This window comes from Chionomys nivalis, chromosome 6 (assembly GCF_950005125.1).
Source record: "Chionomys nivalis chromosome 6, mChiNiv1.1, whole genome shotgun sequence".
Taxonomy (NCBI): Eukaryota; Metazoa; Chordata; class Mammalia; order Rodentia; family Cricetidae; genus Chionomys; species Chionomys nivalis.
This window is the reverse complement of record NC_080091.1, coordinates 5,814,810-5,836,143: the sequence shown is the minus strand read 5'-3', so window position 1 is coordinate 5,836,143 and position 21,334 is coordinate 5,814,810. Positions and strand designations below refer to the sequence as shown.

Below are 21,334 nucleotides of genomic sequence, written 5' to 3'. Positions count from 1 at the left end.
CCCTGACCATAACCCAGCTCTCTGTGTGGATACCAGGTACCAAACTGGTAGAGCAGTGTACTTTATGCTTTTAAACCACTGAGCTAGCAGGGTGGTTGTGGCACAGGCCTGTAATCCCAGCACTCTGTGAGTTAGAGGACAGCCTGGTCTACAGAGCAAGTTCCAGGACAGTCAGAGCTACACAGAGAAACCCTGTCTTGAGAGAGAGAGAGAGAGAGAGAGAGAGAGAGAGAGAGAGAGAGAGAGAGAGAGAGAGAGAGAGAGAGAGAGAGAGAGAGAGAACACGAACTCCTGCAAGTTGTCCTCTGAGCTTCACCATGTGCTCCGATGTGTGCGACCCAACCCCTACACAAAATAAACAAATGAACATACTCTTTATGCAGGAGGACTGCGGAGATGGTCTGTGTGCATTCCCTGACCTGAGGTCGCTGGGTTTTTTTCCCATGGAGCCTGGATTTTACCCCCTGCACAAGAGGTACATTGAACTACAGCAGGACGACCAGGCTGGGAGGCTCCTCACTGACTCCTAGATCTGGGATGGAGGTTTGCTTGGGAGCATTTTCATAAAAACAGCATTTTGAAGGCTAGCCCTGGGCTGGTGAGAAGACTCAGCTGGCAAAGGGGCTCTCGGAGAAACCCAAGAACTTGAATTTGATCTCCATTATTTGAATAGAAAAGACAGAAGACCACCTTCTTCTTCTTCTTCTTCTTCTTCTTCTTCCTCCTCCTCCTCCTCCTCCTCCTCCTCCTCCTCCTCCTTCTTCTTGTGGTTTTTCGAGACAGGGTTTCTCTGTAGCTTTGGAGCCTGTCCTGGAACTAGCTCTTGTAGACCAGGCTGGCCTTGAACTCACAGAGATCCACCTGCCTCTGCCTCCAAGTACTGGGATTAAAGGCGTGCGCCACCACCGCCCGGTGACAGAAGACATTCTACATCTCCTTTGCCAGGTGTGATTTTCACTCTGGTCTTCTGTGACTTCCACAGTTAAACAGAGACTATAAGAGATTTGGAGAGCTGGCTCTGTGGTTGAGTTCCTGTTTCTCTTGCAGAGGACCTGGGTTCAATTTCCAGCACCCACTTGTCCGCTAAACGACTATCTGTAAGTCCAGTCCCAGAGTCTGTTGATCGACCTGGGTATGAGGCAAGCACATAAGACATAGACACGCATACAGTAAAATACTCATAAACATAAAATAATAAGTCACTCTTTTTTTTTTTTTTTGGTTTTTCGAGACAGGGTTTCTCTGTAGCTTTGGAGCCTGTCCTGGAACTCCCTCTGTAGACCAGGCTGGCCTCGAACTCACAGAGATCCGCCTGCCTCTGCCTCCCGAGTGCTGGGATTAAAGGCGTGCGCCACCACCGCCCGGCCAATAAGTCACTCTTAAAACAAAACGGCAGGGGGCTGGAGAGATGGCTCAGAGGTTAAGAGCACTGCCTGCTCTTCCAGAGGTCCTGAGTTCAATTCCCAGCAACCACATGGTGGCTCACAGCCATCTATAATGAGATCTGGTGCCCCTTCTGGTCAGCAGAACACTGTATACATAATAAATAAATAAATCTTTAAAAAAAAAAATAAAATAAAAAAATAAAATAAAATAAAACAAAACGGCAAAAGGGCCTGAAGTATGGCTCAGTGTTGTTTGTTTAATTTTTGTTTGATTTTGGGTTTTTTTTTTTTTAAGACAAGTTTCGTCTGTGTAAAAGCCCTAGCTGTCCCTGAGATCACTCTGTAGACCAGACTGGCCTCGAACTCACAGAGATCCACCAGCCTCTGTCTCCTGAGTGCTGGGATTAAAGGCGTGTGCCAATACTGCCTGTTTTTTTTTTAACTAATAATTTATTTACTTTTATTTTATATGCCTTGGCGCTTTGCCTGTGTATGTCTGTGTGAGGGTAGTTGTGAGTGGCCGTGTGAGTCCTGGGAAATGAACTCAGGACCTGTGCAAGAGAATTTAGTGCTCTTAACCACTGAGCATTTCTCTAGCTTGCTTATCAGTTCGTTCGTTCCGTTCTTTCATTCACCGGTTCTCACGTTCCGAACTCATGTCTTGCCCACTAGGTGGCAAGCTTCTCCAGGTGCTGTGGCATCTCATAAGCTCCCCCTCTTTTTTTTTCAATGTGGTAAGAAAAAGTACACTTTGTCCTACTGCAGGGGTTGCCTCTTTGGAAATTAACTCCTTCCTCGTAAACCTAGTAAGAACGTCTCCTCTTAGTGAGGACTCCGATCCTCATTCCCACACCGGAGCTCCCATGTCAGCATGGGGACTTCTGGCCCTTTAAGGAGCTCCGCCCCATAGCTAGCAGCCAATCACCTCCGATTGGTCCCGAGCGCGTCCGAGCGCAGCCGAACTTGACGCACCCGCCCGCAACCTGCCCGACGCGCCTCCCACGCGGTTTCGTAGCTTTTCAGCCAATCACCGCCGGGCGCGCCGAGACTGATCTGCATGACCCCGCCCCCGTCAGCGTCCTTGGCCAATGGGCGCATTATGCTTGGCCTCATTAGCATATGGGCGGGGCGGCCGCGGGCGCTTGGTTGGAGCAACGCCGCATCCCAGGTCCCGGGAAAGTTTTTTTGGAGGTGAAAAGAGCCGGGAAGTCGGGGCCTGCGCGGGGCGGGGGCTGGGGGGCTCGGGGCGCGGCCTCCAGGACTCGATCTCTCAACAAAGGATCGCGGGGCCGCCTGCCCGAGGACCTCCCGCCCCGGGATCCGCCTCCCCCCTCCCCCCCAGGGCGCCCTGGGCACTGGCCTGGGGTTCCCATCGGGGTGGCGGGCGGGACCCCCTGACCTCTGCCGGCCTCCGTTCCAGGTCCCGCCCAGAGAGGCCATGTCCCACGGCCCCCGGCAGCCAGGCGGGGCCACCGCGTGAGTGCGCCTTCCCCAGCTTGTCCCCTCCCTGGGCACCCCGGTCATGCCCTGTCCCATCCTTGGGTACCCCTAGGCATGGCGTGTTTTCACCCCGGGTACCCCCTAGACATGCCCTGTGTGCACCCCACGGGACCCCTGCCCACCCTCGGGTACTCCTGAACCTGGCATTCCCTGTCCCCACTCCATGTAACTCTAGAATTGTCCTATCCCCAACTCAGGGTACCCCAGACATGGCCTCTTTCAGCCCAAGTGCTGCTGGACATGCTCGGTCCCCACCTTCCTGAACCCCTGGTTCAGTCTTGTCCCTGCCCCCTAGCTACCTTATCTCCACTCCTGGGACCTCAGTATTCACAGGTTTCTGACTCTAGGGTCTCTGCTCCCCCAGAATTGTTAGGGTACCCTATGGTCTCCCTCACTACCTCATCTTGTCCCCAAGTTCCTGCATGGCCCCGAACCCACCCGTCCCCAGCTTGAAATCCTTGGGCTGTTCCCGAGGTCTGCTGTGACCCTCCGGTCCTCAAACGTTCGGTCCCCACTCCTCCCTTTTCCTGGGCTCACGTGGACTCCCACACACTTCTGCGATCCCCAGCCACAGGAGGTGGTATGAGGGGATGCTTCCGGCATGGGGGATGACCCTGGTTTCCGTGTTCCCAAGGCCTGCGGGAGGCAAGACTCAGGGCCAGCACGGGGCCTTTGTAGTGACTGTCAAACAGGAACGCAGCGAGGGTCCCCGTGCGGGAGAGAAGGGGTCCCAGGAGGAGGAGGTGAGTCACAGGTTCACACCGTATAGAAGCCTCCCACTGCCTAGCTAGAGGCCGCGCTCCAGCCTGCCTAGCCTGTCAGTGGCCTCGGCGCCACCCCTGGCAGGCTCAGTACCGGCCCAGGACCCCCTCTTTTGACTCTCCGGAGTTCTGACCCTTGACCAGTGCCTGAGCTAGACCCTGCCCACACGACCCAGGGCCACGCCCACATGTCCCAGGGCCCCTCCCAAGTGCACAGCTCCCTCCTGCAGCCTGTGAAGAAGAGAGGCTGGCCCAAGGGCAAGAAGAGAAAGAAGATTCTCCCCAATGGGCCCAAGGCGCCTGTCACGGGCTATGTTCGCTTTCTGAACGAGCGGCGGGAGCAGATTCGCACTCGCCACCCGGACCTGCCCTTTCCGGAGATCACCAAGATGCTGGGCGCCGAGTGGAGCAAGCTGCAGCCGACAGAAAAGCAGGTGGGGAACGAAGGAGATGGGAGAGGCAGACAGGAGGGCCCCTGGGGCTCCTGGCCAGGAAGGCATGCCTCATGGGTGAGATCAGTGAGTGACCCTGCCTCAAAGAACAAGGTGGAGAGTGACCAACGGACTGAGGTCTGCACACGTGGGCACAGCACACATCCCACACAAATCACACAGCTATCACACCAGCCAGGGCGTAGAACATGGAGTTCAGGGGCAGAAAGGTGAACAGAAAATCCTGGGCATCAGTTAGACGTTGAGAATGTATATTCTCCAAGAGCTAGAGGGAAGGTGGGAGCTATGGGGGCAGGGTCCTGGCCCTGGCTGCCTGCCTTCCTCTGGGCTATCCCTAATCTGTGGTTGCTGCCCCCTCCCAGCGGTACCTGGACGAGGCGGAGAAGGAGAAACAGCAGTACTTGAAGGAGCTGTGGGCATACCAGCAGTCAGAGGCCTACAAGGTCTGCTCGGAGAAGATCCAAGAAAACAAAATAAAAAAAGGTGAGGGGCCCTGGGCCTGTGATGAGGTGCAGACACAGACACTTAGTATCAAGACGGGGTCATGGGTGTCGGCACTGGCCTGGAGGAACCCCCCCCCCCCAGCCCTGACTGACCACGCTCTCCCTCTCCACTAGAGGACTCTGGCTCTGGACTCATGAACACACTCCTGAACGGGCACAAGGTAAGGTGCTGGCCGGAAGTACGTGGGGGAGAAGGCGTGGATGTTTCAAGCTGGTCAGGGCCATGTTCAGAGGAGGAAGTGATCATGACCGTTTCTGGTCTAGATGTGCTCCAGTCAGAGGCAGGACTCCTGAGGGGCCACAGCAACCCTGGATGGGGCATGACTTAGTGGTGAAATCATGGCCCAGCATGCAGAGGACTCATGGCTCACAGGCGCGCACACACACACACACACACACACACACTCGCATGCATGCACACACACACACACACACACACACACACACGGAGTCAATTGAAGTGTTTTCATTTGAGAGAGAGGGCCTTACGTAGCCCAGGCTAGCCTGGATCTCACTGTGAGGCTGAAGATGGCCTTGAATTCCGATCTTCCTGCCTCTTTCTCCAGTTTGGGGATGACAGACATGGTGTGCGTCCCAGAGCTCTGTGCTGGGCAAGCGCTCCGCCCACTCAGCTGCAGCCCTTCTCGCCCCTGACTGTTGCTGAGGTGGGCACGGCAGCACACACCTAAGCTCCCGACACTTGGAGCTTGTGGTAGGTGGGGTGTGACAGGTTTGAACAGAGAAGGACCTTGTGTTAAAACACAAGCTGAGCCGTGGTGGCGCACGTCTTTAATCCCATCACTCGGGAGGCAGAGGCAGGAGGATCTCTGTGAGTGTGCAGCCAGCCTGGTCTACAGAGCGAGTTGCAAGACAGCCAAGGCTCAGAGAGAAACCCTGTCTCAAAAAACAAAACAAACAAAAAAGAACCACAAACATGAAGAGTAACGCCAATCACAGGAATAAATCTGTGCACAGAGTGCTTGCTTGGTGTGTACAGAGCCCTGTTCAGCACGGTTAAGAGCATCGGTTGCCCCTGAGGAGGACTGGGGTTCAATTCCCAGAACCCACATGGCCACTCACAGCCCCTGAAGTTCCAGCTCTGCGGGAATCCTCTGTCCTCTTCTGGCCTCTGTGGGCATACACACAGACACACAGCAGAAGTAGGCCGCACTGCCACCGAGAGTGGCCCAGGAGATCCGCCCCCCCTCCCCCCCCCCCGCCCCAGAGTCCCCATCAAACTCATTGCCATGTCCCAGGGTGTGGACTGCGATGGCTTTTCCACCTTCGATGTTCCCATCTTCACTGAAGAGTTTTTGGACCAAAACAAAGGTGAGGTTTGGCAGGTGCTGGTACCTTGGTTGGAGAGTAAGGGCTGGAGGGGGCTGGGGGTCAGAGGTGAGGCCAGGGATGGAGTGCCTGTCGCGCGCCCTCCGTGCTCTATCCAGCCCCGCGCTGGGCTCTGACTCCCTTCCCGCAGCACGTGAAGCGGAGTTGCGGCGCCTGCGGAAGATGAACGTGGCTTTCGAGGAGCAGAACGCGGTGCTGCAGCGCCACACGCAGAGCATGAGCAGCGCGCGCGAGCGTCTGGAGCAGGAGCTGGCGCTGGAGGAGCGGCGCACGCTGGCGCTGCAGCAGCAACTGCAAGCCGTGAGGCAGGCGCTCACCGCCAGCTTCGCCTCGCTGCCGGTGCCCGGTGCGCGGCCCCGCCCACAGCCCCGGCCCCGCCCACCGAGCCCGCCTTCCTACGCGCTCGACCCGCTCCGCCCTTTCCCAGCAAGGCCCCGCCCCTCGCTCACCCGCTGTCCCGCAGGCACCGGGGAGACGCCGACGCTCGGGACCCTGGACTTCTACATGGCGCGACTGCACGGAGCCATCGAGCGTGACCCCGCGCAGCACGAGAGGCTGATCGCGCGCGTCAAGGAGATCCTGGCGCGAGTGGCCAGGTGCGCGGGCGGGGCGGGGCGGGGGGCGGGGAGTGCACGGCTCTGCCTCCGGTCTCCATCACCCCTTTCCGTCCCACAGCGAACACCTGTGACAGAGCCCTCCAGGACCGGGAGACCCCCGACCCCACCCGCCGAGGAAGAAGCTGGGGGTCCCGATGGGGCCGCGCCCCGTGCTGCACCTTGGGGTCTCCAGAACCCCCCTCAAATGAAGTGTCAACGCATCCCTTTAGCTTCGAATCCTAGACTCCCAGGTTGCAGAGCCCGGGCCCTCCCTGCCTTGCAGGGAGAGGAACGGAGGAGCCACAGCCGCTCGACTTGGACACACCCCGCCCCAGGTGCAGAGCTCGACCCTAGGGCACTCACCGCAGGTCCGGGGGTCCCACTGCGCAGGCGCTGGGCGACGTGTCACAGCCAGGGGAGGGTGCAGTACAGCCCCCACCCCAGTGTCTTCCATCACCCGATCCGGACTTTTAAATAAAAAGAAGTGGGATTTGCACTGAAGTTAATTTTTGCGGCTTGGGGGGAGTGGGCCTGGCCCTTCGCCTGATTCTCTCGCTACAGTGACCTCTGGTAGAGGGTCTCAGATCCTTTACTACCCTCTTATCAGGTGGGGAAACTGAGGCAGAGCTGGGCTGGGGTCTCCCATCGACCCGGCCCTCCTGAGGGTCCTTTAAGGGTTCGAGGGTGGAGTCGGGCTGGCCATTCAGTTCACCCCAGTTTCCAGACTAGGTCCTCAGCAATTTTACTGTCTTAGGAAACAGCACACGCACTTCCCCGGGTCCTCCAGCTGTCAGCTCTGCGTAGTTCCAGAAGTGCACCCGTCACCCATGCCCCGTGCTTGGAGTCACGTGTCTGGCTCATTCACCGAGCACGACAGCACCGTCCTGACGCTGCGGGCCATGCCCTCTTCACGGCTGAGTAATACTCCAGTGTGCATGGTACAGTCCAGTGTGCCCCGGGACTATCCAGTGTGCACCGGACGGCCCAGTGTGCTCTGGGATGGTCCAGTGTGCTCGGGGACGGTCCAGCGTGCCCCAGAACTGTCCAGTGTGCCCCGGGAAGGTCCAGTGTGCACGGGACTGTCCAATGTGCCCGGGACAGTTCAGCGTGCCCGGAAATGTCCAGCGTGCCGCAGGCTGTCGTGCGTCACTCTGGCGAGGCCAGCCTGTGCCTGCGTCCTGTTTACACAGCAGTCGGGATGTCGCAGATAATTGTCTCGGATAACTCTGGCTCCTCCGTGAGAGAGTTCTGCCAGGGGGCTGCTTAATAATGAGAGAGTGAGACTATCTGTAAGAACGTGCACAATCCCACATGCGTGGTGCCGAGGAACTGTCTCCCCTCCCCCCCACGTGTTCCAGCCCTCGCCCCAGAACCTCCAGGCATGACCGTATTAGGAATTAGGGTGATGGCGGGTGTAATTAACTCCAGTGAGGTCACGCTGGGGCAGAGTGGGCACTGTGCCAACAGAGAGTGTCTTTTCGAGAAAAGGAAAGTTGACACAGAGCTAGGACTGTCCGCTGAGAAATGACAGAGGTGGAGACTGGTCAATAGGCCTGCAGCCGGGCAGACAGAGTAGGGAACGCCTCTCAGAGCACGTGAGGAGGGGGAACACCCCCACTTTAGAACTGAGGGAGGGAGCCGGGCATTGGTGGCGCACGCCTTTAATCCCAACACTCGGGAGGCAGAGGCAGGTGGATCTCTGTGTTGGAGGCCAGCCTGGACTACAGAGGGAGTTCCAGGATAGCCAGGGCTACACAGAGAAACCTTGTCCTAAAAAAGAAACAGACAAAAGCAAGTAAGTAGGCAAGCAAACAAAAATTCAACTGAACAAGCAAAAGAGCTGAGGGACAATTAATTAATTTTGAGTTTTGTTTTGTGTTAAGGCCTCATGTAGCCCAGGCTAGCCTGGAACTCACTGTGTAGCCAAGGGTGACACCGAACTCCTCATTCTCTGCCTCCACCTCCCCCGCTGGGCCGGTGTCTCCAGGCCTAGACACTTTCTCTGTCTCTCTCTGTCTGTCTCTCTGTCTGTGTGTGTGTGTGTGTGTGTGTGTGTGTGTGTGTGTCTGACTCTCTGAAACCAGCTCCTCTGTGGCACTCTGTAGAGGGAATCTAGGAGACCCGTGCGTCTACTTCTGCCCCCTACTCCACTTCATCTGGCTCAGGTCTAGTCCACCACACACCTGCATCTCCATCCCAGCACTGGGGAGGCGGAGGCAGGAGGATCAGGAGGAGTTCCGGGCCAGCCTGCACTACCAGGAGACCCTGTTTCAAAAACAAAACTTTTTTTTTTTGAAAAAAAAAGGGGGGGCGGGGAGATTCGGAGGTACGGGCAGCAGGTGGTCTTTGGCATAAACAGGTGAGCAAGAACTCATTGGAGGCTCTGGGGACTGAGCCCCAGAGGAGGTCGCAGCTTGTGCAAGGGCCCTGGGGCAGGGAGAGGAGGGAGGCACGCGTGGCTGAGCAGAGAGGAGGGCGGTGGGCCTTGCGCGGAGCGGGGAGGGGGGCGAGCGGGGCGGGGCTCCCGGGACGCCTGGACTGCGCGTAGCGCCGGAGCCCAGGGCCTCCCCCTGTTGTTCGCGGGTCCCCAGGGAGCTGCGCGTCTGGTCCCCGCGCGGTTTCACCTTCCCGCGGGCGGCTCAAGTTCCCGGATCCGCTTACGCCCGGCTCGGCTGTCGCCGGCCCGGGGCGGGAGGCGCAGGACGCGGCGGACCCCGCGCGCCATGGACAGCGCTGCGCCCCGCGAGCCCGGGGCCACCGAGCCCCCCGCCCGCGCGCGCCCGCGCCTGGTGTTCCGCACGCAGCTGGCGCACGGCAGCCCCACGGGCAGGATCGAGGGCTTCACCAACGTCCGCGAGCTCTATGCCAAGATCGCCGAGGCCTTCGGCATTGCGCCCACAGAGGTGAGGTCGAACCCCAGGCCCCGCCCGGGACCCATCTGCACGCCTCGCGAAAAGCCGGACGAGACCGTGTGGGTGGGGTCCCCACATCCGCCGAGGGCCCGACCCAGGCGTCAGGACGCCGGCGTGGCTGGTGGGTGGGAATCAGCTCAGTGGGCAGAGTGCGCGAACGGCCAAATTCCGTCGCCCACATAGGATACAGGTGTAGTAGTGTAAGGTAAGGGCTGTTACCCAGTGCTGGGAAGGTGGAGGATTCAAGCTACGCAGTAAACTGGAAGGTCCGCCTGGGCTACACGAGACCCTTAACACATCACTTTTAATTTCTTGAATTTAATTCTTCGTGTTACGTTTCTAGTTGTTGTTTCTTTTCTTTCTTTTTTCTTAATTTTTTTTTCTGAGACCAGGGTCTCACCGTGTAAACCCGACTGACCTGGAACTCGCTCTGTAGACCAGGCTGGCCTTGAACTCACAAAGGTCCGCCTGCCTCTGCTTCCCGATTACTGGGATTAAAGGCATGCGCCACCACTTAGTGTGTTTTTAGTTTATCGCATGTGGGGGCACCAGAGCAAACGGCGGAGGTTGGGGAACAGCTTGTGGGGGCAGTTCCCCCTTCCGCCATGTGGGCCTGGCCAGCTGGCAGCTGTCTCGCCTGCTCCCGTCCCTTTGTTTGTTAAATTAGGATAAGATCTCACTTTGTAGCCCCGGCTGTCCTGGAACTTGCTCTGTAACCCAAGCTGGCTTCTAGCTTGCAGCAATCCCCTTGCCTCAGCTCCCCAGCTTCTGTGGTTACATTGGTAAACCAGGATGCTTGAGGAAGTCTGAGACTCTCAGTCATCCTCCTGGCTCAGCCTCCTGAGTGCTGGGATGACAGACAGACACCATGCCCACAGTCAGGCCTGCCCCCTTGTTTACAGGTGAGCAGTGGGGGCCACAGCTGTGGCCCATGGGCGCACAGGTGCCTCTGGCCTCCAGGGGGCGCCCACAGAGCCCATCTACCCCAGAAGGGTGTGCACAGGGTGGTACCTCTGTGACTGATTGTGGTCCCTGTCCTGTCCGGACAGATCCTGTTCTGTACCCTCAATAGTCACAAAGTGGACATGCAGAAGTTGCTTGGGGGGCAGATCGGACTGGAAGACTTCATCTTTGCACACGTGCGTGGAGAGACCAAAGAGGTGGAGGTCACCAAAACAGAGGATGCTCTAGGACTGACCATCACGGACAACGGGGCCGGATACGCCTTCATCAAGGTGCCTGTGGGTGTGTGTGGTGACGTGGGTGGTCTGGGTCTAAGGAGACTCTGGGGACCCTGGGAAGGATGGCCCGGCGGCCTCAGGAGTGACCGATTCCCCACAGAGAATCAAGGAAGGCAGCATCATCAACAGGATCGAGGCAGTGTGCGTGGGAGACAGCATCGAGGCCATCAACGACCACTCCATTGTGGGCTGCCGGCACTACGAGGTGGCCAAAATGCTGCGGGAGCTGCCCAAGTCGCAGCCCTTCACCCTGCGCCTGGTGCAGCCCCGAAGAGCCTTCGGTGAGGACCACCGCGCCCCGGGCTTGCCCCAGGGCAGGGAGAGGCAGGAAACAGTTTTCTGAGACAACAGTCTCGTAGCCCAGGCTACCCTCAACCCAGTAGTTAGACAAGGATGACCTAGAACTCCTCATCCCGGCCTGGTTTGCGATGGCTTCTTCGCGGTGTGCCTGGGATGCTCAGATGAGGAGAGGCGGTTGCTTCCAGGAGAGTTTCTCAAACTTGGCGATGCCAGCAGTGTTCTGGCTGTTTTCTCCGTAGTGTCCCAAGCTCTTCAGGGTGCTGAACTCACTCCTTGTCAGGAGCTCCGCAAGGTGGGAAGCCACAAATGTCCCCAAACATCACTCAGGGTCGCTCAGGGAAAGAGGGATTGTGGGCGGGGCTCCACCCTGACCACGCCCCCAGCCCTTCAACAGACTTCAGGAGCCGGCTGCAGCCAGAGCAAGACCCTGTTTACAGAAAAGAACAAACATAAAACAGTCCGCACAAAACAGAACACTGTGTCTGCTTTGTCCCCGCAGACATGATTGGCCAGAGAAATAGAAGCAGCAAGTGTCCCGTGGAAGCCAAAGTGAGCAGCGGGAGAGAGACACTGCGCCTGCGCTCTGGGGGCGCTGCTACCGTGGAGGAAGCGGTGAGTTCAGGGTCCCTAGGAGTCCCATAACTAATGGTGTGGCCACAATTAACACCTTCTCGTGGAGCCCAGAATGCGGATGGTAGCCCAGGGCTGTCGTCCCAGCACTCAGGAGGGTGAGGCAGGAGGATGGTTACAGTAAGGCCAGCCTGATTCAGAGCAGGACCCGGGTCTCTTTCCCAGCTTGTGTAACGGGTACCGGGTACCGGTTGGAAGGCGGGGAAACAGGAATGAGTCCAGATCACAGGGTCCCAAGGGTGCCAACCGTCCCTGGCCGGAGATGCAGGAGGGACCGATTGACCTCCAGCTTTTCTTTTTTTGCACTTGTGTGTAGAGGCCCAAGTTTAATATCTGTGTCTTCCTTTCTCCCCAACTTTAAATTATAAAATTTCATTCATTACTCTATGACATTCTGCCTGCATAGTGTGTGTGTATGTGTGTGTGTATATGTGTGTGTGTGTGTACAAGCGTGCAGAGGTCAGTGGACACCAGGGGAGTCATTTCTCCCCTCCTCCTTTACGAGGATTCTAGGGGCTGAATTGAAGTCCAACTTTCTCTCTCACAGAGCGCCTAGACAATTATAATTCTGTGTCTTAATTGTACTAGATAATGGGTGTCCTTGTGAGATGTTTCACGCGCGTGTCAAGCTTGTTTGAGGGCACCCATTACCCCCTTTCTCCCCTCATCGTGTCTCCCTCTCTCCCTCCCCCCAAGACCTCCTCCTCCACTCACCTCTTCTTTTTTTTGTTTTTTTCGAGACAGGGTTTCTCTGTATAGCCCGAGCTGAGCTGTCCTGGAACTAGCTCTTGTAGACCAGACTGGGGCTCAAACTCACAGAGATCCTCTGCCTCTGTCTCCTAGAGTGCTGGGATTAAAGGCGTGCACCACCACCGCCGGCCCACACACCTCTTTTTAATGTCACGTGATTTACTTCAGGGACTGACTAGCAGCAGCTTCACCACTGAAGAAAGTGTCGCTCACAGTCTGGCTCCTTGGGGCGGGTCGCCCAGCCCCTCCCTTTGCCGTCTGTCGTCAATCCGTCCGGAGGGGAGGGCGTTACCCCAGCCCACTCACCCATCAATGCTTAGGCGCGCGGTCCGGCAGCCCTTTCCCCTAGCAACCACCAAAGGTTTATTAACCTTGGTCCTGCTCTCTCACCCGGTCACTCACCTGTCCGCAGCCCAACGACTTGGAGGTGGCGGCGGCGCGCAGGGTGGACGACCTGCTGGAGAGCTACATGGGCATCCGGGACCCCGAGCTGGGTAAGCGGCGCGGGTAAGCGCGGGGTCCCCGGCGTGGGCTGGGGGCGGGAGTACGCGCCCGAGCTGACAGTTGGTTCCGTCGCTGCGTCTGTCTGTCCTGTCCCTCTGTCCATCCCATCCCTCCGTCCGTCCGTCCTTCCATCTGTCCGATCCTGCAGCAGCTGCAGTGGTGGAGACTGCCCGGAGCGCAGAGGGAGCCCAGGCCTTCGCGCGCGGCCTGGACGCCGTTCTGGGCGAGTTCGCCTTCCCGGACGAGTTCGTGGTAGAGGTGTGGGCAGCCATCGGCGAGGCCCAGGACGCCTGTGGCTAGCATGTGCGGGGATCCGAAGCCCTGGGCCCAGCCCCCTGCCGCAACGCCGCTCCAGGACCCAGGACAGCCCTGAAACCCGGGCTGGTTCTAGAACCCGGCCCAGTTCTGGAACCCAGGCCCACCCCAAGACCCAACCTGGCTCTCGAACCAAACCCAGTTCTGTAACCCAGGTCAGGCCTGGGGCCCAGCCTAGTTCTAGCACCCAGGTCAGCTCTGAGACCCAGCTGGAACTCCAGCCAACGTCTGGAGCCCAGTTCAGGCCGGAGGCCCAGTCCAGCTCTAGAACTAAAACTGAGGCCTGGTCCAGCTCTAGAATTGAGCACAGCTCTGTAACCCAGGCCTACCCCGAGGCCCAGGCCTACCCTGAGGTTCTGCCCACTTCTAGCACCCAGGTCAGCTCTGAGACCCAGCCAAGCTGTAGAACCCGATCTAGTCCTGGGACACAGCCTGGTTCTAGAACCCACAGCAGTCCTGAGGCTCAGACCAGCTCCGGAACCAAGGGCAGCCCTGGGGCTGAGCCCTGTTCTAGAACCCACCCTGAATTTGAATTCGAGTCCAGCCCTAGAACCCAGGCTGGCTCCGAGGCCAGACCTAGTTCCAGAGCCCAGGGCGGTTCTGAAGACCACACCAGCCCAGAGACCAAACCCAGACCTAGAACCCAGGGCAACTCCCAGGTCAAATTCTGTTCTGAAATCAAGGCTGCTTCTAGAATACAGACAGGCCCTGAGGGTGGGCCACGTTCTAGAACTCAGGCCCACCCAGATAGGAATCCTGGCTCTAGAGCCCAGCTGGGCCTGGGGTCTAACCCTGATGCTGGAGCCCAGGTCCCCCGGCCAAGTCCTGCCCCACAGCCCCACTCCAGAACCCAGACAAATGTTAAGACCCAACTGGGCTCAGAGCTCCATCCCAACTCTGAATCCCAGACCAGTTATGAAACAGTCGCCACCACTGTAGCCTGGCCCTTTCTTAACGTTTGGAGCGACTCTGGAGGACCAGCTAGCTCGGGAGCCCAGGCAAGGTCCACCAAGCCACCAGCGGCTGTTGGAACCCAAGCCAGCTCCACTAGCCAGCCATCTTCCCGACCGCTGCCCCAAGCAGGCAGCCAGAGCCGTGCTACAACAGAGTCCAGACTCAGACCCCAGCCCTGCTCCCCAGCCTTTGCCCCCAGCGCCTCCCAGCACCCTGCACCCCAGGCTGGCTCTAGTGGTGAGTCAGAGTCTGAGGATCAACCAGCCGGTGGAAGCCAGCCTGCTGTGAGGGCCGGGCCCCACTCCCAAATGGCCTCCATCTCCCGTGGGAGGCCCGGCCCCAGGGTGCTGGGCGCCCAGCCCTCCTCATCCAGAAGTCATGCCGGCTCCAGGGCACTGTCTAACTCAGGGACCCAGACAGACTTCCACGCCTGGCCCAGCTCCGGAGCCCACGTGGGTGTGGCCAGCCATGGAGGGTCTCAGCCTCGGCCACTGGCTGAGAAGGAGCCCAGCTCCAGAGCCCTGTCTAGTTCTGGGGGCAGATCCGGAACAGATGCAGGCTCCCGAAACCAGCATCTGAGGACAGCTGGAGCCAACTGTGCCTCCCAGCTAGACGCAGGACAGAGGCTTGGCTCTGGAGCCCACTCGGTCTCTAGAACCCAGTTCCCTCCTCAGGTTCCAGCGTGCGCTGGAGCCCAGGCAGGTGCCGCAGAGGCCTCGGGCCCCAGAACCCAGCCAGGCCCTAGCCCTGGCGGTTCTGGAAGCCGGCCCTGCTTCGGAGCCCATCTTCCCAGCTCTAAAGACAAACCCCGACCCCAGACCCCAGGCCTCGGGCCTAGAATACAGCCTGATCTCCCTGCCCAACCTCAGCCTCCAAGCCCACCACTCACAAGAGCCTCCACTCCTGCCCCAAGCAAGGTGGCTGGGCCTCAGCCTCAAGATGGAAGCGGGGCCACAGCCTGCCCTGGGTCACAAACCCCCACCACTCCCCAGAAGCCAGCCCTTTCACCCAAGCCCCAGATGGGACCCCAGAAGTCCTTGCGCCCCACCATATGCGTCCCTCCTAGCCTCTTCTCAGGGCCCCTCCCCCACCAGGGGTAGCCAGGCTGGAGTTGTCCCCTGGGCAAGATGGTGGAACCGACACTTGGGTTTCAGGAGCCTGGCTGCGAACCTTGAGTAAGAGGATCCGACCACAGAAGGGGGGGAGCTCCCTGGGGACCTTGGCAGTGAATAAAGCCTCGAATCCCCACAGCCCCATCTCAGCGAGTGGTTTGCATCGAGCTGCGGGGGAGTGGGGCGAGCGGACAGCACGCTAAGCTGGGTGCCTGCTGCACGCCTCGGATGCGCACCACCGGGCCATTTAACCGTTTATTGAGCAAGTGCATTGGGTGGCCACAGGGGAGGGGGGCTCCGGACCTGGCTGTGGGGACCCCAACGGAGGCTTCCAACACTCAAGGTCGATGACCCTTGAGTCCAGACCAGAGGAACATGAAGCTTCGTGTCTCAGACCCAGGCTGTGGCAAGGTGGGGGACGCCCCCACTCAGGCTCCGGGTCTCGCTGGTCCCCACATCCCCAGGTTGTTCTGGGAGGAGTCTGGGGATTCAGGGAGGACATCCCTAAGTTAGGGGCTCCCCTCTTTAGTCCACAGGGCACTCGGGCTCCTGGGATAGCACATGGGCCTGTGGTAGTCACCGAGGACCTGAAGTTTGGGTGATGCTGTCCTTCAGGGCCCACTGGGCGCGGCCTGGGCTGGGGGAGGGTGCAAGGTCAGAGCCCGGAGCCGTGAACTGAACCGTGGGTGCAGGCGCCGAAGCACGGACCTACGAAACAGGATGTAGACCCAGGGGTCCAGGATCTGGTTCCACGTGGCCACGCGCAGGTAGATGAGTAGCTGGTGCTCCGTGGTCCGCAGCAGCTGCCCAGAGGAGCTCATGACAGGCGGCGTCTGCAGCAAGGTCTGTGCGATAAAGACCTGCAGGAGCAGAGAGGGCTGTGCTGTGTGACCTTGTGGGAGCGGGACAACCTCTCTGAGCTGCTGCTGTAGGACCCAGGAAGGAGTACAGGCTTTTGGCTCATGTCTTAGCTGGACAGAGGCAGAGAAAGTAAACTTGGCTCAAAGCAGCAGCACACCCAGCGCCAGGCTCCGACCTTTTTTTCGCTTTCTGTGTAGGCCAAGCTGTCCCGGAATTCACTCTGTAGACCAGGCTGGCCTCGAACTCACAGCCTGCCTCTGCCTCCCAAGTGCTGGGATTAAAGGTGTGCGCCAACATGTTTTAGTTTTAGACAGAGTCTGGTCAGTTGCCCAGGCTGGCGTGAGACTTAATCCTGAGTGCCTGGGCCACACGCCTGCTATTCAGGCCCAGAGGTGGATCTGCTTTGTGCTGGGGAAGCCTGTATACAGTCGGCACATCATAAATGTCTGCTGAAGGAATAACGCCAAAGAAATAAAATAAAACAAAAGGTCTTGTGCCCGTGTTATAGCGGGGCTCCTCCTACCAGCAAGATTCCATCTATACAGGAGTCCACGGGGCAGCCAGGGGACACGCGTGGTCCGGCCACGCTATCTAGAACATGTTTTCCTCTTATTCACCCTTCAGAGCCCTGCTCCGGAGTGCCCAAGCCCAGACACACTCCCCGTGGCAGACCCTAGAGGCCTGGAGGTGTGAACCCGGGGGCTGCTCCCCCCCCCCCCGCCCCGCCCGGCCCGGCCCGGCCCGGCCCGGGAACTCACCAGCAGGGGCATCCAGCACACGGTGGCCACCACCATGATGCCCACCAGCTGCACCATCATCTCCACCTCGCAGTCCCGCGGGCGCTGGCGCGCGGCCTCGCGGCCGTGGTAGACGCGGCAGAGCGTGGCCACGCTCACGGTGTTGAGCAGGAAGGACAGCCCGACGGACAGGCCGCCCAGCAGCGCGAACAGCAGGCCGAAGGCCACGTCCCCGCGCCGCGCGCCCAGCGTCAGGAAGCACCAGGAGCCCGGCCACTGCACCGAGTAGCGGCCGAGCCCCAGCAGCGGCAGCAGCCCGAGCGCCAGCGCCGCCAGCCACACGAGCGCCACGGTGGCCCAGGCGCGACGCCCGGGGGCCGCGGGCCGCCAGAAGGGCCGCGTGATGCCCACGAAGCGCTCCGAGGCCATGGCGGCGCCCAGCAGCAGCGGGCACAGCCCGAAGAAGACCATGGCCACCCCCATGAAGTGGCAGAGGCGGCAGCCGGGGTCGGCCGCCTGCCAGGCGAAGAGCGCCGCGTGCTGCGCCACCACGATGGCGCCGGTGACCAGCAGCCCCAGGAAGTCGGTGAGGACCAGGCCGCACAGCAGCGTGAGGAAGGACGAGCGCGGCGCGGGCGCCCCGGCCAGCGCGCTCAGGGCCAGCAGGTTGGAGCCCAGGCCCAGCACGCAGAAGGACGCGGCGAACCAGGGCGACGCGATGAGGCGCCGCTCCTGCGCGGTGATGGTGGCGTTCATCGGCCTGAAGCACGGCCCGGGGAGGCTGCCGTTGGGCCACATGGCTCCCGAGCTGACCCGGGCGTCACCACCCCATCGGGCGACCTGGGGAGACGAGGTGGACGAGGTGGTGAGCGCCCTGGCCTCCGGGGTGGGGCGCAGAGCTGGACCTCAGCTTCCCCCTCCGTCGCCCCGGCCCGGTTCGGTACCTGCCCCGAGGCCAGCTCACGGGACCGGCCCTCGCCATTCCTCCGCGTCCCTAGCGTCACTTTTATAATAAGAAAGGAACCCAGAAGCCCTCGTTCCATTTTGGGAACAAGAAAAACCCAAGCTAACCGGGACACATCCCCCGGGACGACGGCCAGTCTGGACCTGGCGTCTGTTCCACAGCCTGGTCCCTCCCAGCGCAGGGAGCGTCCGAGGCAGGAGGATGGCTGTGAGTTTAAGCTACACAGAGAGATAAAAAGCCCAGACTGGAGACAGGTGGGCACTTGCCAATGTCTAACAACAGCCTCAGGCCGACGAGCGGTCCGTGTGATCCTCCTGCCTCAGACTCCTGGTGTGAACCATGTTTGGTCTTTTCCCTTAGTTTTGCTTTTTCGTGTTTAGCATTGTTCATTTACATGTGGGGGTGTGCACGGGGGCCTGGGCGTCAGAGGACTGAGCCATTGCCAGCCCTTGGTGCTCTCTTTTTCTTCCTCCCCCTGAGGCCCCCTCCCCTCCCACTGAGTTCTAGGGTTTTGCTTTAATTTTCGAGACAGGGTTTCTCTGTAGCTTTGGAGCCTGTCCTGGAACTAGCTCTGTAGACCAGGCTGGCCTTGAACTCACAGAGATCCCCCTGCCTCTGCCTCCCGAGTGCTGGGATTAAAGGTCTGCGCCACCACCACCTAGCTGAGTTCTGGGGTTTTAACGGTTGGCCACTCAGGGTTCAGGAACCCCTGTTCTTGTTCTCGTGTCACTGCAGAGACTCAGTTTCCCCTCCTGTAAAGCCTGCTGATGCTGAGAACGATTATCTTTTATGTCCACTCCTGGTACACAGAAGGTGCTCAATTCATGCAGCCCAGAATGCTCCAGGAGGACAGGAGCAGTTCCCTGCCTCACTCCCATCTCATCCCCAGGCCACCGACTGAATGGGCCTTCCAGGGCCATCGAGGAGGGGAAACTGAGGCTGGTGCCGCCCTGGCTCTGAGACACTGTGCACGTGTTTGAGTTTCTGTGATCCCGGCACTCCACCCCCCTACCCCTGCAAGGCAGGTCTACATCAGTGGCTGCCGCCTCCTCTGTCCCTGTCTTTGGCCCAGCCTTAACTCTGGGTCCCTCAAGTTTGCTGTGCGGGGAGCAAGCCCCTCTCTCTGCCCAGGGCTTCAGCCTCTGAATTCTGCACCGAGGATGGCGGTTTCCAGTCTCCCCTCTGCCTGGCGCTCCCTCCCCTGGGGTTCAGGTGATAATGGCAGGCTCAAGTTGCCCAGGCCAGACCTGATGCAGGGCCTGGCAGCCTCCCAGGCTGGCCAGCAGCTGGGGCTGTGTGTTCCCAGGGAGATCTGCAGCATTTCTGCGCCCTTCGGATTCCCCAGCAGCAGGGAGCTCCGGGCCTGGGAAGACCGGGCTAGCCTAGAACTCACCGAGATCCTCGCCTCCAGCCCCACTGTGATGACAAGCACAGGCCTCCCTCTGCTGCACCTGACCCCGTGTGCCCGAGGATCCTAGAATCCTGTGGTCCTGAGTCCTGGGGTGTAGGGTGGGTGGCAGAGCCCAGCCAGGGCGGCTCTGTGTCTCCACTCGGGTCTGTGATGGAGCCTCGTCCTTGTCATGTGTGCACCCTGGGGCACTGCTCCCCGTTCCTTGAGGCCCAGGCATTGGTGGTTGGAACTCAGCCACCAATGTGGAATGTGTTGTGGGGCTGGGTTCTAAGCGCCAGGCCCTTCCCCCTCCTCTCAGCCCATCCATCTCCCTCAAGCCTCTGCACCGGCCTCAGAGCAGCCTGGGCTCTCCAAGTCTCCACCCCACAGCCACTGGGCACAGCCTCAGCGTCCCCCTGTACAATGAATTCGTACCCCCTCTCCCCTCGTGATTTTCTGCTAACACCAGGATGGGCAGGGCTCCTGAGGCCAAGCCTTGGCCCTCGCTGTGGCCAGAGGGGACTCTGCCGGCTCCGCCAACACCCTAGACACCTGGTGTGGTGCCCCACACCCCCCACAGACCCTCAGGGCTCACCATGGGCTGTGTCTCTCCCTCCCACAGGGCTGCTTCCTGTTTGTGCCGAAGCCCAGGGTGCAGGTTTCATCTCTATTGAAGTGTGGCTCAGCGGAGGCTCGGCCTGGGCCTCAGTTTCCTGGTGTTCAGTGAACAGGCCAGGAGATGAGGCCCGAGCTGAGCCCATGCGTGTCCACACTGGTGTGCACAGGCATACACACACCCTAAGTCACATGCCACGGTCCCCAGCTCCATCACTGCCTGAGCATCTTGGACTGGCCTGGCCCAGACTCAGGGAACCGGGATGCCCATGGGTTGCCAAGGGAACTACATCTGTGCACTGGACCACTGGAGCGAAGACCACACCCGGGATTCCCTCCAGGGAACTTGGAGACCTGGTGGCTGTCACCACACCCCAGGGGATGTGGTTCAGCAGAGAGGTCAATGGGTCTGGGCTCCCAGCACAGCTCACCTCGGCAGTCAGTGTTAGGTCTCATGGGGGGGACTCACCGCAGGGTCAGTACCAGGGTGTCGCGGTGATGTCCCAGGAGCAGAGCAGGCAGCACCGCTGTGCTTTCCCAGGTCAGGCAGAGAGAGCGGGGAGCAAAGCACCCTGGGGAAACCGAGTCACGGGCTGAAGACAGGTCCCGACAGGGGCCCTGGGGCTGTGGGCGGATGGTGTAGCGCTGGGGACCCCCAGGGGCACGAAGCTGGGGGGTTGTGATAGTGAGGCTGTCTCCCACCACGCCCTGTCTCCATCTGTCTTTCTGCCTGTCTCTCGCCAGCCCCGCCCCCTGCTCTGGCCTCGCCCCGCAGCCGGGTGCTTTGGCTAGGGTGGGAACTGGGCAGGGCACAAGGGTGCTGCGGACTGTCGGTTGTTGACAGGCCACTGACCCAGAGGCCCAGGCCCGTGCGTGTGGGAAGAGCTGAGGGCAGGATGGGGGCCAGTCCTGGCAGGACAGCAACCAGGCGTCTTCCAGGAGACTCGGGAGGGCCAAGGTCCGGCTGCTGGGGCCACAGGGCTGGAGAGGGAGCGGCGGGGGAGGGGTGCTGTGGGGGAGGCCAGATGTCAGGCTGCCGCCAGAGATGGAGCAGACTTGGGGACCCCTCCCCCCAGCCCATGAAGTTCTACTGTGTAGTCTAGTGAGCCGGGCCCTGAAGGGACGGATAGCTGGGCCAAGGGAGGCGACCTTGGGCCTCTTTGGCCTCAGTTTGGTGGGGACCAGGATGCCTGGCCTAGCCGTGACCCCAACCCACCCAGTTCCACAGCCGGTCCAAGGTCAGCCAGATTGTCAGCAGCCGGAAGCCCCTTCCCTGATGCCCTGCCCCTCACCCTTCCGGTCTCACTCCTGGGGGCTCTCCCGGCCCATCCCATTATTCAGCCCTGAACCCTAGCTTGTCTCTTTCCTGGTCAGGGGCTCCGAGCCTCTTGTAGCTTCTTTTTGTCCTCTCCCAGCTGGACCTGTCTTTTCTACCCCAGATTTCTGCCAAGCCAAAGCCAAAGTCCTTACGGTCCCCAAAGTTTGGCTAGGAATTAAGGCTGTGG

At 59.9% G+C, this 21,334-nt stretch overlaps 3 protein-coding genes across 8 annotated transcripts; 2 read left to right on the top strand and 1 right to left on the bottom strand.

Annotated features, from left to right (window-relative positions):
• The first annotated feature begins 2,522 nt into the window (after nucleotides 1-2,522).
• On the top strand, nucleotides 2,523-7,056 carry LOC130875818 (SWI/SNF-related matrix-associated actin-dependent regulator of chromatin subfamily E member 1-related). The gene is made up of 10 exons (XM_057772055.1): nucleotides 2,523-2,576; nucleotides 2,806-2,861; nucleotides 3,520-3,628; nucleotides 3,877-4,080; nucleotides 4,461-4,581; nucleotides 4,716-4,762; nucleotides 5,858-5,930; nucleotides 6,079-6,294; nucleotides 6,412-6,544; nucleotides 6,624-7,056. The coding sequence occupies exons 2-10, from the start codon at nucleotides 2,824-2,826 to the stop codon at nucleotides 6,634-6,636; spliced, it is 954 nt and encodes a 317-aa protein (XP_057628038.1). The 5' UTR covers nucleotides 2,523-2,576; nucleotides 2,806-2,823; the 3' UTR covers nucleotides 6,637-7,056.
• Nucleotides 7,057-9,118: 2,062 nt separating this feature from the next.
• On the top strand, nucleotides 9,119-15,391 carry LOC130876197 (PDZ domain-containing protein GIPC3). 4 transcript variants are annotated; one of them, XM_057772653.1, is made up of 7 exons: nucleotides 9,119-9,447; nucleotides 10,506-10,691; nucleotides 10,798-10,978; nucleotides 11,497-11,609; nucleotides 12,790-12,884; nucleotides 13,030-13,370; nucleotides 13,407-15,391. In XM_057772653.1, exons 1-7 carry the CDS (start codon nucleotides 9,268-9,270, stop codon nucleotides 15,248-15,250), a joined length of 2,940 nt encoding a protein of 979 aa, XP_057628636.1. In that variant the 5' UTR covers nucleotides 9,119-9,267; the 3' UTR covers nucleotides 15,251-15,391. The 4 variants fall into 4 exon arrangements, with proteins under 4 accessions (XP_057628636.1, XP_057628639.1, XP_057628638.1 ...); XM_057772654.1 differs by lacking the exon at nucleotides 9,119-9,447 and adding an exon at nucleotides 9,565-9,661; XM_057772656.1 differs by lacking the exon at nucleotides 13,407-15,391 and having other exon boundaries at nucleotides 12,790-12,871; nucleotides 13,033-13,286.
• Nucleotides 15,392-15,510: 119 nt separating this feature from the next.
• Nucleotides 15,511-20,570, bottom strand: LOC130876198 (thromboxane A2 receptor-like). Of its 3 annotated transcripts, none has more exons than XM_057772658.1 (3): nucleotides 20,299-20,570; nucleotides 16,882-17,700; nucleotides 15,511-16,122 (listed from the first exon to the last, which is right to left on the bottom strand). In XM_057772658.1, exons 2-3 carry the CDS (start codon nucleotides 17,656-17,658, stop codon nucleotides 15,874-15,876), a joined length of 1,026 nt encoding a protein of 341 aa, XP_057628641.1. In that variant the 5' UTR covers nucleotides 17,659-17,700; nucleotides 20,299-20,570; the 3' UTR covers nucleotides 15,511-15,873. The 3 variants fall into 3 exon arrangements, with proteins under 3 accessions (XP_057628641.1, XP_057628642.1, XP_057628640.1); XM_057772659.1 differs by lacking the exon at nucleotides 20,299-20,570 and adding an exon at nucleotides 19,218-19,271; XM_057772657.1 differs by lacking the exon at nucleotides 20,299-20,570 and adding an exon at nucleotides 17,805-18,018.
• Nucleotides 20,571-21,334: the final 764 nt, after the last annotated feature.